Below are 16,676 nucleotides of genomic sequence, written 5' to 3'. Positions count from 1 at the left end.
TACTAAATAAATGATAACCAGAATCTGATTGGTTGCTATAGGCAACATCTTCACTTTTTTAAACCCGCAGTTTGATATATATACCACTAAGTGTTTAATAAATAAATGTTTATTTTATTTAGTAAAACTTCTTTATATAGTGCCAGCATACTCCACGGCGTTTTACAATGTGGAACAAACATAGTAATAAAACAAGGGATGAACTGGGTATTAACTAGAGATGCTCACTGACCCCCGTGAACTGGTTTTGGATCTGGATTAGCTTCGTGTTTTGGTTTTGCTTTCGGCAAAACTGCCCTTGTGTATTTTGGTTTTGGACTTTTTAGAAAAAATCCTAAAGCATGCTAAAATCACATCATTTTGCTCTTTTTTTGTTCCTACATTATTATTAACCTCAATATCACTAATTTCAAGTCATTTGCAGTCAATTTTGGCCCCCTCACAGGTCACAATATTATTTCCATACACTTTCAGAAAAGTACTGCAACGACCTGGCTGGATGGTAAGCGACAGAGCAATGACACAAACACACGGCAGTTCCTAGCACATCAAGGAAACATTGGCACACAGCAGTGGCAGAGAAGAAAAATGGGGGTCCACCCTCCCTCCCACCCCCTGTGTTGTTGGATCTTAAAAAGAAATCCAAAAATCACGAGATCCGACGACGTAACGATGACGTTTTGCCTCGTTTTAGATTCCGAGGGCGCACAAAAGAACCGAGCTGTCTCAGCTCGGAACTCGGATCCCCTAAGTTCGGGTGTGTTCGGTTCTCGAGAAACTGAGCCTGAGCATCTCTAGTATGAATACTGTATAGTCTATATACAATAAACAAACCTGGGGGCAATTTGAGAAGCCAAAAAGATGACAGGACTAAATTTGGAAGAGATAAGGTATTATGGAACAGAGACAAGACAATGGCTCTTCAATGCATATTAACCTTTGCAAGCAGATTTAGTTCCACTTATAGAAGCTAGATGATGTCCTGCGACATGATTATTATAATCCATCCATCTCTTAATATTTACATACAAATGGAAAACTATAAATAGGGTTATATTATGCCTTAAACGCCACAACCTAACAAATGCAAGCAGGTCATCCCGGTTCTATTATGGAGCTTCCAGGAAGAACTGTTAATGTCTGTAGAAATTCATTATAATAGGTATAGTAATAAGAACTTCTTTAAATACAGAGGACAAGATTGCATTACATTAAAACACAATGAGAATTGTTTATGCCGCCGTTCTGTTCTCTGTAATCTATTTTCCAGTGTTTCAAAAATTACATTAGGGCATTACAGGAGAAACGGATTCTCCCAGGAGAACAATCTAGATTAATTTTGACCAGGCTCACAAATCTAAGCTGGGAGGACAGGTATTCCCATGCTCTGAGTGTAATATTGACTATTTGATCATGGAAAGGTTTTAATTTATGTGTCGTTATGCTATTGAAGCAAAGTTATAACATGAGCAGCGTCCACGAGATTCCGTAGTATGTTTTACTAGATGGAAGGTGTTAAGGACATGGTATAACTGTCTACAGGTGACCTACTTATCCCAAGAAGGAAAAATGATCCATGTTGACACACAGTATAGTCAAAAACTTGCCGATAAGGACAATACGTCTTGTTACTGTCTGTCATCGCTGATAAGCAAAGCTTGCTTTCTAATCAGATGTTGCATGCTTCTTGGTAACCAGGATACTTTTAAGTCTATCTCGACATCTCAGACGTGCAAAATGGTGAAAGATGAAATGTTGTTTAGCTCCTATGTCTTTTTTCCCCATTTCTCCTGAAAACCTCAAAAATAAAAATAAATAAACAAAATAAAAATAAAAGCTGAAACAACCGAGTTTTGAGATGTCAGAAACGTACAGATGAAAGGGGGAAGCAGAGAGGCTCCGGCAGAATGGAAGGCACTGACAATTGTCTATTTATACATGTTGATATTTAAAGGGCATTTGTCACCTACACACACTTTCGTGGCTCAATATTCACACTAATGTTACCACTGTCATCGCTAGTTCACAGAGAGAGGATAGACTGCAAGAAAAGCTAGTAACACCTTTATGGAAGCTAGGTAAAGTTCTGTGACATGAATATTATTACATAGGCTGTGAGGTCAAGAGTTTGATTCCCGACCATGGCCTTATGTGTGTGGAGTTTGTATGTTCTCCCTGTGTTTGCGTGGGTTTCCTCCGGGTGCTCCGGTTTCCTCCCGCGCTCCAAAAACATACTAGTATGTAAATTGGCCGCTATCAAATTGACCCTAGTCTATCTCTCTCTCTCTCTCTCTCTCTTTCTCTCTGTGAGTGTATGTTAGGGAATTTAGATTGTAAGGTCCAATGGGGCGGGGACTAATCTCTGTACAGCGCTGCGGAATTAGTGGCGCTACAAAAATAGCTGCTGATTATGATAGGATATCTGAATATTATTACTAAGAGAATTGGTAGCTTTGTGCTTTCTGCCTCGTTGCTGTTTTTATACAAAGAGAAGTGAAAGGCGGCGAGCAGGCTTAGTAACACATTTGTAGATTCTAGGTATAGCCCTGCAACATCAATATTATTATATAGAGAATATGAACATTAAATATGGAATTTGTTTTTCATGCGCAGTGTTGTTATTGCATCTTAGTAAATTAATAGGCTGCATTCTCTATAACATACTTGCCAACTTTTATAACCTGTCCTCCGGGCGATACCGGAGGAAAGGACATGTGACAGTGGGTAGGAGGGGGTATGGTGAAATTGCTGCCTCACCATAGCCCCGCCCCCTACTTGAAAATGCCAAAATTTGCGCAAATAGTAGGGGCGGGGCTTAATGACACAATTGCACCATTAAGTCTTGCCCCCCCCCACATTCAATGGCGTGAAATTTGGAATTTTATAGTAGACTAGTAGGCGCACCAACGTCACCAACACACCCCCTTCCACAAGGATCAGGGAAATTGCCTGCTCTTCCAGGAGTCCGGACGAGCCTGCAAGTATGCGCTATAACAGTGTTGGCTAACCTGTGACACTCCAGGTGTCGTGAAACTACAAGTCCCAGCATGCTTTGCCAATATATAGCAGCTTGTTGCTGGAAGGGTATGCTGGGACTTGTAGTTTCACAACACTTGGAGTGTCACAGGTTAGCCAACTCTGCTCTATAATGTTGTTTCAGCCAACAAAATGGTAGAAAATCAGCTTAGGACCCACAGGGCACTTTGATGTCTGCCTCGAATGTGCAGAATTTGCAAATCAAGATGTCAGAATTTGCATACGACTGTACAGCAAGACCCAATATTAGTTTGTGGAGGGTAGGCATGCACCTTTCTGTAGGTTACGCAGGAAGTCCCGATGTAAAGGGGTTTTGCAGTATGCATCCAGTGCCAGCAATGTTCAGGCAATGCGTACACACACTAAATATTTTCTCAGCACTGTCACAGAACATTATAATAATGAATGACACGCAGCCAGCTGGGCTTGAGCCACTGACGCACCTTTCTTATGGCGTATTTTCATTATTGCCGTCCAATAAAATTACATTTAACGATGCACTAAGCAGTGGGTAGGGGACATAATGTTAATTTAGCGATGGCTTATACTTTTTAAAACAAATCTGAGCCAGGCATTTTCTAATGGATCATTAATTTTCAACACCTATACTTTTATAGCGGCGATGGCTAAACTTTACGGCTTTTCCAGCTGTTCAAACTAAGCTTTAAGGCTTTTTAACTCTGGTGCTTAACGTGAGGTTGAAGAAAAAGGTTCGCTCTGCAAACACTTTTGGCTGTATTAAATCAACAGTTGTGTTTGGCTGCCCGGCGAGGCCCCTTTCTTTGTGTACGGGGCCAAGTATCTCGCAGCAGCTGCCAGAACATTTCTCTGATATTTAGAACACATTGTTACACCCCTTGAGGGGTGCACATGGGTTAAAAAAGACCTTTGCCCTGCTAGAGCAGGCAACTGGAAACAGCCCCCCCCCCCCTAAATCTAAATATATGTCTCATCAACTACCAGATTGGAACTGACTAGCCCTGTATAACACCAGGGGTCTAAAACTGAATATTTTACACACAGTAAAATCATACTGGTCCTAACTTCTATATATATATATATTCATAAGTTATAATGAATTATATATATTAAGAGACAAATGTATAAAAATATTCATGCGGCAAGTCAATCCCTAGCTAATGTAAAGGTGTTACTAACTTTATCTGCAGAGTTTGACATTAATTTACCTACTCTCCCTAAATGTCTGGGAGACCCCGGAATGCAGTGGAGTTCACTGATCTCTCATAAAGAGCAGATAGACATCCCAGACTCCACTCGTTTCACTATTGAAGTGAGTAGGGGTGTGGCTTGATGATGCTATTTGCATAATCAAGCCCAGCCCCCGCTGTGCTATGCTGAGAATCTCAGCACTGCCCAGCAGGGGGGCAGGGTCTCGGTGATTCCATGCCCCCCACACTAGCAGCCTGACCTCCCCGGGAATTTAAAATTTCTATTGAATAAAATTTCCTGCAGGCACTACGTAAGTAAAGAGGATAATAAACAAAATTACTTTAAGCACAATTAAACGCAATGTTTTAGTAAAGAACTCTGTACATTGTAGCGGTCACATAAACATGACTATTGTATGGTACATAAGAAAAAAAATCAGCCAAGGATTAGTCAGCAACAATACTAAAATCAGGACCTTGGTGGGAGACAATCAGGGGTGGACCTAGACTTTATTTTAGGGAGGCGATTTAGCATAGTCACGCCTCCCTTCATTCTGATTGGCTGGTCCCCTATGATCAGCCTCTTGTGCAGTTTAAGATGTATGTCTGTGCTGTTAGGGATGGGGGGGGCGATTGCTCCAATTGCCCTCCACCCCCTTGATCTGCCACTGGTTACAATATAACCTAATTTTATTGGAATGTGTGTTAAATATAAAACAACAAAATGTTCATGAATCCAAAAGTGCACACAATAAGCAATGGTAAAAAAAAAAATGGGTCTGTGGCTGCCGTGACACATTGTTCTTATTTACCATTATTATTTACAGTTTATAAAAGTTGACGATTCTAAGGTCTCGTTTTTATATTCACAACAGAAGGAACCTCAACACTACACCTAGGTGACGATTTGTGTCCAGATAAAGTGAAAGTTACATTCTAGAAAGCGACAGCGAGAACCTGAATAGTTGCTATGGGCAACACCTCCACTTTTTCTTTCTAGAAGTTTTGATAAATCTACCCCTAAGAGTCTGGAACAGGTGCCACAATCACAGTAAATAATAAAGTTTGATGAATAACCAATAACAGGGCGTAACTGAAATAGATTCTATCTAACACCTCCTATAGAATTAAGGTGTTGCTGAAACCTACCCAAAGTAGAACAACAATTTTGAGGGCTGATATGATATAAGTGTACGCAGCCAATGAGATCATTTGGGTTCATATAGAGATGCGTTTGGCTCAACTATCTTCCTGCATCAGTGTAACAAGAATCACATATCATTAATTTGTGATGCTGGGGGACCCTGCTCCTTCCACTATATAACTCTCAGTCTGTGGCTCCTGCTACCTCCATTCCCCTCCTCACATCATGTAACTGCCCCTGTCACATGCAGCCCTGTCCTCACTAACACATCACTCATCTCCTGATATACTCTGTGCTGCTGGGGGACCCTGCTCCTTCCACTATATAACTCTCAGTCTGTGGTTTCCTGCTGCCTCCATTCCCCTCCTCACATCATGTCACTGCCCCTGTCACATGCCGCCCTGTCCTCACTAACACATCACTCATCTCCTGATATACTCTGTTCTGCTGGGGACCCTGCTCCTTCCACTATATAACTCTCAGTCTGTGGCTTCCTGCTGCCTCCATTCCCCTCCTCACATCATGTCACTGCTCCTGTCACATGCAGCCCTGTCCTCACTAACACATCACTCATCTCCTGATATACTCTGTGCTGCTGGGGGATCCTGCTCCTTCCACTATATAACTCTCAGTCTGTGGCTTCCTGCTGCCTCCATTCCCCTCCTCACATCATCTCACTGCCCCTGTCACATGCAGCCTTGTCCTCACTAACACATCACTCATCTCCTGATATACTCTGTGCTGCTGTGAACACTCTGGGCACATAACGTAACGTTAGTATTGGTGGCTGATAATGTACCACCAGCTATAATCGTTATTCCACTATCTTATGTATCCAGTGTTATCCACACCTCTTAAATTGTAAGCTCATTCGGAAGGGCAATCCTTAAATTCTGATTCATATCATTGTATGTTACTTATTTCTATCATGCTCCCTTCAATGTACAGATCTACATAATAGGCTGGTGCTCTTATTAATAATAAAGCATATTATAAAAAAAAATATTATTGTTATTACTACTACTGCTGCTGATAATAATAACAATAATATTAATAATAATAATAATAATAATAATAATAAAAAGAGATGAGCAAGAGATGAAGTTTGAATACAAACAGATGCTCTGACTCAAAACACCCCAAAAAAACATATTTGTTTCTACAATAATGCTGCAGCTTTAGATAAGTGAATGACGTCCTCGTGTCTTTAGGTTTTTGTGTTGAGACAAATCTCTATTAGATGTGTTAGAGACACAATGTAGTGACACGGTGTTGATATTGTCTGTAGGACGGTCTTTTGTATTGTGCGGTGCAAGCACAATAGTGTGAAGTGAGGCAGAACATACAACCAGCAGAGAGAGGAAATAATTAATAATTGATAATACCGGTGTACAACAAGCTGCACAAGCAGCCTAATAGGGTCATTGTTAGCAGTAACTATATAGGTCAAATATTGTCAGCAAACTATAAAACAGTATATTGATACTTTATTATACTAGCACATGTTTCATTATAAAATGTCTGTATTTTTCCAAATGTCAGGTGGGGACAACGGAGGAGAACCTTCTTCATTATTTTTGCCAGGCAGTCAAGCAATAAGAATATTGCAAAACAGTAAATGTATAAGTAAATAAAACTTAGTATGAATTTAACCTAAGAATTATAAATGTAGTAAATTTGTATTAATATAGAAGTGTGTGTTTCTGTGACACTGCAATCTTCCTGCATCAGTGGGACAGGAGTAACACATCATTTCTGTGCTGCTGGGGACCCTGCTCCTTCCACTATATAACTCTCAATCTGTGGCTTCCTGCTGCCTCCATTCCCCTCCTCACATCATGTCACTGCCCCCGTCGCATGCAGCCCTGTCCTCACTAACACATCATTCATCTCCTGATATAATCTGTGCTGCTGGGAGACCCTGCTCCTTCCACTATATAACTCTCAGTCTGTGGCTTCCTGTTGCCTCCATTCCCCTCCTCACATCATGTCACTGCCCCTGTTACATGTAACCATGTCCTCACTGACACATCATTCATCTCCTGATATAATCTGTGCTGCTGGGATACCCTGCTCATTCAACTATATAGCTCTCAGTCTGTGGCTTCCTGCTGTCTCCATTCCTCTCCTCACATCATGTCACTCCCCCCGTCACATGCAGCCCTGTCCTCACTAACACATCACTCCTCTCCTGATATACTCTGTGCTGCTGGAGGACCCTGCTCCTTCCATCATATAACTCTCAGTCTGTGACTTCCAGCTGCCTCCATCCCCCTCCTCACATTATGTCACTGCCCCCGTCACATGCAGCCCTGTCCTCACTGACACATCACTCATCTCCTGATATACTCTGTGCTGCTGGAGGACCCTGCTCCTTCCACCATATAACTCTCAGTCTGTGACTTCCTGCTGCCTTCATTCCCCTCCTCACATCATGTCACTGCCCCTGTCACATGCAGCCCTGTCCTCACTAACACATCACTCATCTCCTGATATACTTTGTGCTGCTGGGTGACCCTGCTCCTTACACCATATAACTCTCAGTCTGTGGCTTCCTGCTGCCTCCATTCCCCTCCTCACATCATGTCACTGTCACTGTCACATGCAGCCCTGTCCTCACTAACACATCACTCATCTCCTGATATAATCTGTGCTGCTGGGGGACCCTGCTCCTTCCACTATATAACTCTCAGTCTGTGGCTTCCTGCTGCCTCCATTCCCCTCCTCACATCATGTCACTGCCCCTGTCACATGCAGCCCTGTCCTCACTAACACATCACTCATCTCCTGACATACTCTGTGCTGCTGGGTTTCTGCTCCTTCCACTATATAACTCTCAGTCTGTGGCTTCCTGCTGCCTCCATTCCCCTCCTCACATCATGTCACTGCCCCTGTCACATGCAGCCCTGTCCTCACTAACACATCACTTATCTCCTGATATACTCTGTGCTGCTGGGGGACCCTGCTCCTTCCACTATATAACTCTCTGTCTGTGGCTTCCTGCTGCCTCCATTCCCCTCCTCACATCATGTCACTGCCCCTGTCACATGCAGCCTTGTCCTCACTAATATAATTGTGTTCTAGTTTGCTAATAAACAGGGTACAAGCAGATGAGCAGAAGATGAGGATTGAATACAATTAGGTGCTCTGTCTCTAGTTAAATAATTATTAAATCTTAACCCAGTTTTATATAATCATCACAATATCTCTCAAAAGAATCACATTATGTATAACATTGTTGTATACCATAATTAACGCTGGTTCTTCAGAGAGAAGCTGTGTTTAGTAGACTGTTCCACTGCACAGAGGGAGAACGGCCACCAAATTGAACCTCCCTAATTAGAGCTCTCTCAGATTTATAAAGTCACATTGTAGTGTGTGCACTTAGGAGTTCGAGTGTGCGCTGCTTGCTGTCATTGTGTAACGGAGCTCGCTTCTGTTGTGCTTAGCGTCTGCTGACCTTGGCCAAGCTCCCAAGAATTAATATTTTAAGGGCATGTGTTGATGCAATTAGACACAAACATGATTATTATGTACGGTCAATGATTAATGCCACTATATGATAATAAGACCAGCTGCGAATGACTCTATAGTGCCCAATTCAAATTTGGGTCACGATTTTATAAACAACGCTGGCGGGGGAAAAAAAAAAAAAGCATTTTTTTATGCTATTAATATATATGCAGATCCACCATAATTCTACGCTTAACTAAATAGGATAAATTAGCCATTGCAGTTTTAGACTTTATTTCATCATGAAGAAGATTTGAAGTAGGAGTTAAGTCTGCTACAAAATTGCGCATTTCATTTTAGAAAATCTTTAGGGGAAAATATAATCCAGTCTTAATAAACCAATTAAAATCATTTTATTTTAAGTAAAAAATCACTCCTTCATAGTGTCTAATAATAGCAATTATTTGGAAGTGTATTGTAATAAAAGATATTAGAAAAAAAACAGTTTTATCATTCCTTCTGTTGAGTAAACATTGATATCCTTCTCTATCCGTGTTGCTCAATTCAAAACCAGCATCCACTGATTTTCTCTTTGTATTTCATCCACTAGGGACCTGTTCTAATTCTGCCTTTAGATAATAGTCTAGGAAATAGAAAAGAATTCAGTCGACTTCTATTAAAGGAGTGGTCACCACCTTAAGAAAACAACTGAATGTCAGTGAAACGCGTGTTGCTTTCTCCAGCTCTCAACCAATCTCATGCCACCATCTTTGGCCTTCAAAACTACGCAACATGTTCCGCTGAATTTTTATACAAGATATAACACAAAGTATAACGACCCACCAATAAATAAAATACACAGGCCTGTTAAAGTATGTTGCTTTTGTTATATTTATATAGGTCAAGAGGATTGCTGGGCTGATTTCAGTTATCAGATAATGGTCACGTGGGATACTTTGTTCATTTATATAGGAAGAGTGGCAAAGCATAATACTGTATGTAAATACCAACCTTAAGGAGGTCATAGTTCTGAATTCCATTCTTGCCCACATCTGGATCAATGGCAGATGGTACGGAGTACCGAGAGTTGACTGCCGTGTTTTCTGGGATGGAGATATTGATGACCGTAGACGGGAACAGAGGAGAATTGTCATTGATATCTTCGATCAAGAACCTGATCTTCACCAACGTGAAGACCTCATCGGGCAGAACGGCCACTTCTACTTCATAAAAGCATTTGTTTTCAGTAAATATACCAGAACAAAGTTTTTCACGGTCTATCCGATTCGAGGTGGTGAAGATCTCACCAGTGTTCTCCTCAACGCGCACCAATGGAACATCGCTAGTTTTGTAAACCAGCTTAAACTGAAGGGGGGTTGAGAGAGCTACATCAGGGTCTAGTGTTAGGTTAAGGTCCCTCAGCAGGTTTCCAATGGAAATATTTTCGCCCTGTTCTTCTTTTATTATGTAATTCTTCTCCTGAGCATCAGACTCGTAGACGATACAGGCTATGAAAACTGCCAAAAGATAAGTCCCAGACAGCAAGTCCATCTCCAGAACAATTCTTCAAATGTTGTACCTAGAAAAGCCACAGACGAGATAAAAAGAAATAAAAAATAAGTTAGACAAAAGGGAAGACAAAGAAAGCGAAATTAAACACATTTACATCCATCCAAATGAGTCAATCTTATCCCACATATCCTAGCACAAATAGTTCCTAAAACATTGTGTGTGAGATATACCACTAAGTACGCACTGGTCACTTGTCAAAAAGGGCCGGGTTTGAGCCCAGAATCAACCCAACCTAGTTTGCCAGATCTTATTTAAAATTCGATCCAAGGACCTCATCGCATTAGCCAAAGACAAGAAGAATGGCATGTCACTTTCACACTTAGCCAACCAAATCTTCCGACTTGCTTAACCATAATCTTAATATATTTCCGTTGGGTAGAACGACTGCTGGTTTGTCAGACATTTAGCAATATTGGGCCAATTTGGTCAAAACCAATTAACTTTTCTGATCAACAAGTATTCCTGCTACAATATAACACCCAGCCACATGTTATTAAATCAAACCTTATACTTTCAGGACATCACATTCCGGATGAAACACATTTATAGATCGATGGTAACAATTTAGCATCTAGAATACTGATAAACTGCATAATGTACCTAGTCTGTTGTTTGCACAAGTTCAATATATAAAAAAAAGATGCATGTTCAGATTTAGCTAGTTAAACAAATGTAATTGGGTCCGACACTGGAATGTATTGTTTCCTGAATCATTATACCCACTAAGGCTCATGGTACTAACTAGATTTCCGGTGGTGTTCCGTTTGTGCTCCAGTTCGAAACTCATCTTATTAATTCAATGCATTTTCTCCAGGTAACCTCCAAATTCTAGACAACATAAAGTTTTTTTTTTACCAGGATTAAAAAAAAAAACCCGCAAATGCAGCACTTTAGGACAATCTAGGCATATACAAGGAATCAGATTAAATTGAACTCTCTTAAAATAGGAGGTTCCTCGCCTTCCTAGAACACCAGGGAGCCGAGAGAGAAGGTCCTATAATACCCTCTGTCCGGGCAACTACCAGTAGAACCATTCTTTTGGTGCACTGAGGGCAACTATCTCCTGTGGTCATTAAAATGGACCTGATTAGGGTAATCTGGAGTGGGAATTCTTTAAACCTACAAATTTCATTGTCCAATAAGAAATGGAGGTTTTGTTATCACCCAAATCCAATCCATTTCAGACGTCTTTCGGTACATTCATTTGGTGACCCAGAAATGTACACAAATAGGTCATTCTATACGTTCAATTACAAGCCTGCACATTTCCACATATATTTCATACCGGTACATTTACACATTTGCTTTCTCTGGAGACAATAATTGGTTATGTCACAATGTGTCACATTTAGTGAAATTTGCCATGAAATGCAGGTGGCATATAATACGGCTATTGTATGTCCGAATTTGCAGCAGCGTTCTGTCAGTGATTCAGGGTTATCAGATGCAGATTTATCAGCTAGGCTTACTGTCAATGTCACAGAGGAACTCACTCAGTAAAACAGGTTTAGTTATGTACCGAAGTTGCGCCTGACAGTTTATATTTGATGTCAAACGTAATGGACAATAATGGTGCAGAAAGTTTATGTATCAATGTGAACAGCCAGGTGCTTGAACGATTATATACACATATATATATATATATATATATATATCTATATATATGTACACTTAGATTTATATCTATATATGTACATACATATATATATATATATATATATATATATATGTAAAATTAGATTTATATCTATATATATATATATATATCTGTATAAATCCCTCTCTCTCTCTCTCTCTCTCTCTCTCTATATATATATATATATATATATATATATATATATATATATATATGTTAATGTTTTATCAATAAATGAACATAGTTCCTTCAGTACCCATGGGTGGATACTATCAGGGACAGGTGCTTTATCAGTTTTAAACTTGTTTATTGGTAAATGTCCTTCATCATATGAGACCAATAATGTCAAATGATGTATATGGGTTACTCACAGAAGAAAAGAACATACGTAATAAGTCTGCTTTTTCTTAATTTCCTCTAATTTCGTAGGTCATTTTTTATTGGCCCAATACTACCCACTTTTAGTTTTTGTTCTTTATATATTTCAGATTGTTTTGGAGTAAGTCTTACACACACATATACACAACACACATATTCCGCATAGGTCTAACATTCTTGGCAAAGATCATAGTCTCCATTTCCTCACACATATATTATGCTGCTGCTTTATGGTTCAATTAGATTTATATACTCCCATTAAACATATCTGCAGCCCTAAGGGTTATTTGCTTTTTTAGGAAGATGCAACTTTGTTGCAACAATGTAAAAAAAACCACAACTAAATATAACCCTGATTGTCTGTCAAGCTCTATTATATTGCCTCTGAAACTACTATCTTGCTATCTCTATTAAACTATATTGATACATGCCAAATGTAATTTCCAGCTCACAAGTAGATAGGTTAGGAAGAAATTTTACATTTGCGTGTGTTTGTAAAAGAATAAAGCAGAAAAGCAACAATTACAAACCATATGATCGCTTTAAAAAACATTGACCTGTAGGCAGTGTGACTCTATAGAGAAAACGGATGTATGGGAGCGAGGACATTGGCATCTATTGTTTCAAGCTGCTTTCAAGAGCATTTTCTACTGCTTTTATAAGAAAAGAACTGGATTGTGGTTAACGTTGTAACTAAAACAAGAAAAAAAAAACAGATGTCAATGTCAACTATTGGTTTTTTTCCCTAAGAGAGAAACAGAAACACAATCGCCCACTGGGCGTTACGTCATATCTGCTGTGGTTAGGATGTAAAATGCCTTTTGATATTCATCTGCAATGACACAATATCAGCTGTAACATCCATTATAGCCCCCACACCAGTGTAAGGTGGAGACAGGTTTCCTAACCACGCGATCTAATATTTGTTATCTCCATTAATATAATTATCAGTCCATTAGTGGCAGGACTGTTATGAAGCCCTTTTCTGCGGTATTGTCACCAAGCCTGGGATACCCATCCCTCCTAATTAATGAACAAGTAAAGAGAATAACCAAGCTGTATAAAGATCACCTATGTCTCTATTAACAATACGAGTAATAACATATTTTCCAACACATTATCTTGCACTGTACATGGTCCAGGAGCAATCACAGATCACATAATAATATGATGTACAAAGGTTCTTATATTCCTAAATGCATTACGTAGAATTCCATTTTCTGCACAGAGCGGCCATATATTTAATATTTAATTCTTGCATGTAACGAAAGCTGCTCTGCTCAAAAACAGAGCAGCGCAGACCTCTGCGACCAGGTGACGGGCGATCGTGGCGCAGGGAGAAGCAGCGCAATAGGCCGCATGGTAATGATTGATAGGAATAACATACAGGTGTGCCCTTGGTCCACCCAGACTTCTCCTCCAGCTGTGCTTAGCGACGTTCGGCTGCATAACGCGTGGGGGGGGGGGAGAGTAGAAACGAGTTCGCCTTGATACATAGACTCCATTGCATTTAATTGTAGCAACTGGTCTATAAATTAAAGAGGTCACTGAAGTCTAATCACATCACAGGTATCAATTGTTGAATTTATGGCAGAAATAAATCCCCAGCAATCAGCGTAATTAAAGGGCTTTTGCTCTGGTGGGATTTTATTGGCTTGTATGTGAGATTTCCAGCAACTTTTACTAAACACAATGTTTTGTTTTAATTTTTCGATCTCCCTTCTTTAAAATGTAAACCATGTATTTATATCATCGTATTGTTTATTTTCTTCCCCTGAAACATGACACCGTTTGTCTGTGCTCTCTCCGTAGAGCAAGTTTGTGGCGCGTTCCAGAACAGAAAAACAGCCAACTCTGCCTGATGATATAAAAACATGGCTGAAAATCACAGAAGGAAGCTAGCCAAGTACTTAGTAAAAGTTGCAGGAGGTAATGCACAAGTCAATAAGCTAAATTCATCCAAAGGTGGAAAGCCCCTTAAATTAAGCTAAACATATGCTATTTAGACATTCTTCTGTATGTCTACAAAGTGTTTCAAAGATAAGGTAAGATTGAGTATGGTTCACAAAATCGTGGAGGGAAGAGTGACAATGCGAACTGTGCCATCGCGGTCCGTCTGCCGCTCAATGGTTCGAATCACGCCATCGTGCTGGGGGGTCCATGGTGATGCGATTCACACGGAATAGCCATAATCCACTTCTGAAGGGTGGCCTATGCCGAAATTAAGAGTAGGTAAGTGTAGAAAACTTTGGTGCATTGAAAACTACAGGTTTTTCGTCCAATGATCGTGCCAATTACACGACAAACAACTGTTAGGTCTGATATCGCATTAGTGTGTACGCTCCAACAATCGTGTTCTATCTTTCCCAAGCTCATTGTATCGCTTGATTTTGCAAACTAAAAATCTCGTTCAACGATGGAATAATGTCTCACGACCGGCAGTGTCCATAGAGTTTACAGAGTCACAAGCTTTTCAGCCGATGGTTATGACAGATGAAGAGCACAGATCTGCAGGTAAATCTTGTAAAACGTTTATAGGAATCGGCTGCTGATCGGGACTTTCAGTTGTTGGTAAAATCGTTACTAATGTTGCATTGGATGACATTTTCTGTAGTGTGTACTTAGCCAAAGGCATTTGTAGATCCCATATTCTGCACAGTAACAAATGTAAAGAGAGTGGACACAATGTAACAAGGCCAGCAGCCGGGACTACGACTAGAATAACAATGTTGTGTGTTCCAGCTTTGTAGGAGACCTTGACCACAGACTAGATGAATCTATGCAGAGCGGAGTTTGGGATATACATGTTCTGTACAGCTCAAGCCCGGGGCAGCGGTGGATAAAATGACTTATTTCCAGCAGCTGGATCTGAACTGGATACGCACTTGACATAACTAAAACACAAAGTTCCACAGCGCTCTAATTATCAAGCACATTGAGGCTGTGAGCAAAGAAAACGCAAGTATCACATTGATTTTCAAACTGCTGCTGATTAGTATGCTGGTAATGTCACCCCGAGCTCTTTAGTCATTACCGTCTCTCCTCCACTTATCTGCAATTTATCGTCTTTCACCTGGGAACCTATAGAAAATGCACAGAACTGCTAGAGTGGTGGCGGATTCCTCTCATCAATCATAGGAAAGATACATTAAAGGAAAATACACCCTGGCTACGAGCAAATTCATCGTGCCTTCATAGTATCCGTTTGCGATTTTATGTTTGTAATTTACTACATGCGTGTTTCTGTTGGGTCGTTTAAGAGTTGTCCTTTACAAACGTGGGTGCAAATATTTAGCAACCAGCTCAGACTTTGGGCCTGATTCATTAAGGAAAGTTAAGTAAAGAAATTGAGTAAGTAGTCTCCTGGACAAAACCATGTCACAATGCAAGGGGTGAAAATTAGTTTTCTATTTTGCACATAAGTTAAATACTGACTGTTTTGTCATGTAGCACACAAATACTTGATAGCTTATTTGTACCCTGAAATTTAAAGTTGACATTTGTGTGCTACATGAAACAACAGACAGTATTTAACTTATGTGCAAAATAGAAAACTAATTTGTAACCCTTGCATTGTAACATGGTTTTGACCAGGAGACTACTTACTCAATTTCTTTACTTAACTTTCCTTAATGAATCAGGCCCATTAGCTTTTTACAATCTAACGCAATTTAGGTCAGTCATAGGAAACCTGATAAACTTTGGGGCCCAAACGGGGCGGTCCTCGAACCTTCAAAAGGGCCTCACATTACCCCTAGTCTCAGAAATAAGATAAAAAACTACAAAGAAAGAAAGAGACACCTGTCTGTAATAACCTATCACCAGTGCTAAACACTATAACAAAGACACGGACAATAAAGGAAGAGGGAGCTGGGGCCCACAGGTGACGGCCCCGGGGGCCGCCTGTTGTCCATCATTGGACTTGATAGTGCTGCCGATAGTGATCCTCATCATTACTGCGTCTCGTTGGATCATCCCTTCAGTACCCACAACATATTTACCTCCTACAATGCGCATTTGCGGACGTGTTCACATTTCTGCGTGGCACAATTACAAGAATGCGCCCTTACTGTACCCGGTTTACGCTCCTCTTCCCCCCCCCCACTCCAATACCTATGTTCCTCCTCTCTTGGCATAGGGAGACACAAGTATATTTGCAGACTCTCCAGGAATGTCTGGGAGACTCCTGATTTCTGACTAGGTGTCCCAGACTCCCGGAACACCAAACCATTCTCCCGCATTCTGCCTATCCTGTCCAATTCCCTGCTTCAAAATGACACTTTCACTG

At 40.4% G+C, this 16,676-nt stretch overlaps 1 protein-coding gene across 3 annotated transcripts in view; it reads right to left on the bottom strand.

Moving 5' to 3' along the window:
- Window positions 1-16,676, bottom strand: part of PCDH11X (protocadherin 11 X-linked) — an 875,653-nt gene that overhangs the window by 759,726 nt on the left and 99,251 nt on the right. For all 3 annotated transcript variants that reach the window (XM_075186234.1, XM_075186235.1, XM_075186236.1), the window contains exon 2: window positions 9,814-10,381. In XM_075186234.1, the coding sequence (XP_075042335.1) occupies window positions 9,814-10,353 (540 nt within the window). In that variant the 5' untranslated portion in view covers window positions 10,354-10,381. The remainder of the gene's footprint in view (window positions 1-9,813; window positions 10,382-16,676) is intronic.

The sequence above is a fragment of the Mixophyes fleayi genome, chromosome 9 (assembly GCF_038048845.1).
Source record: "Mixophyes fleayi isolate aMixFle1 chromosome 9, aMixFle1.hap1, whole genome shotgun sequence".
NCBI classification, from domain to species: Eukaryota; Metazoa; Chordata; class Amphibia; order Anura; family Limnodynastidae; genus Mixophyes; species Mixophyes fleayi.
Note: the sequence above shows the minus strand (reverse complement) of the source record. Positions and strands in the feature narration are given on the sequence as shown.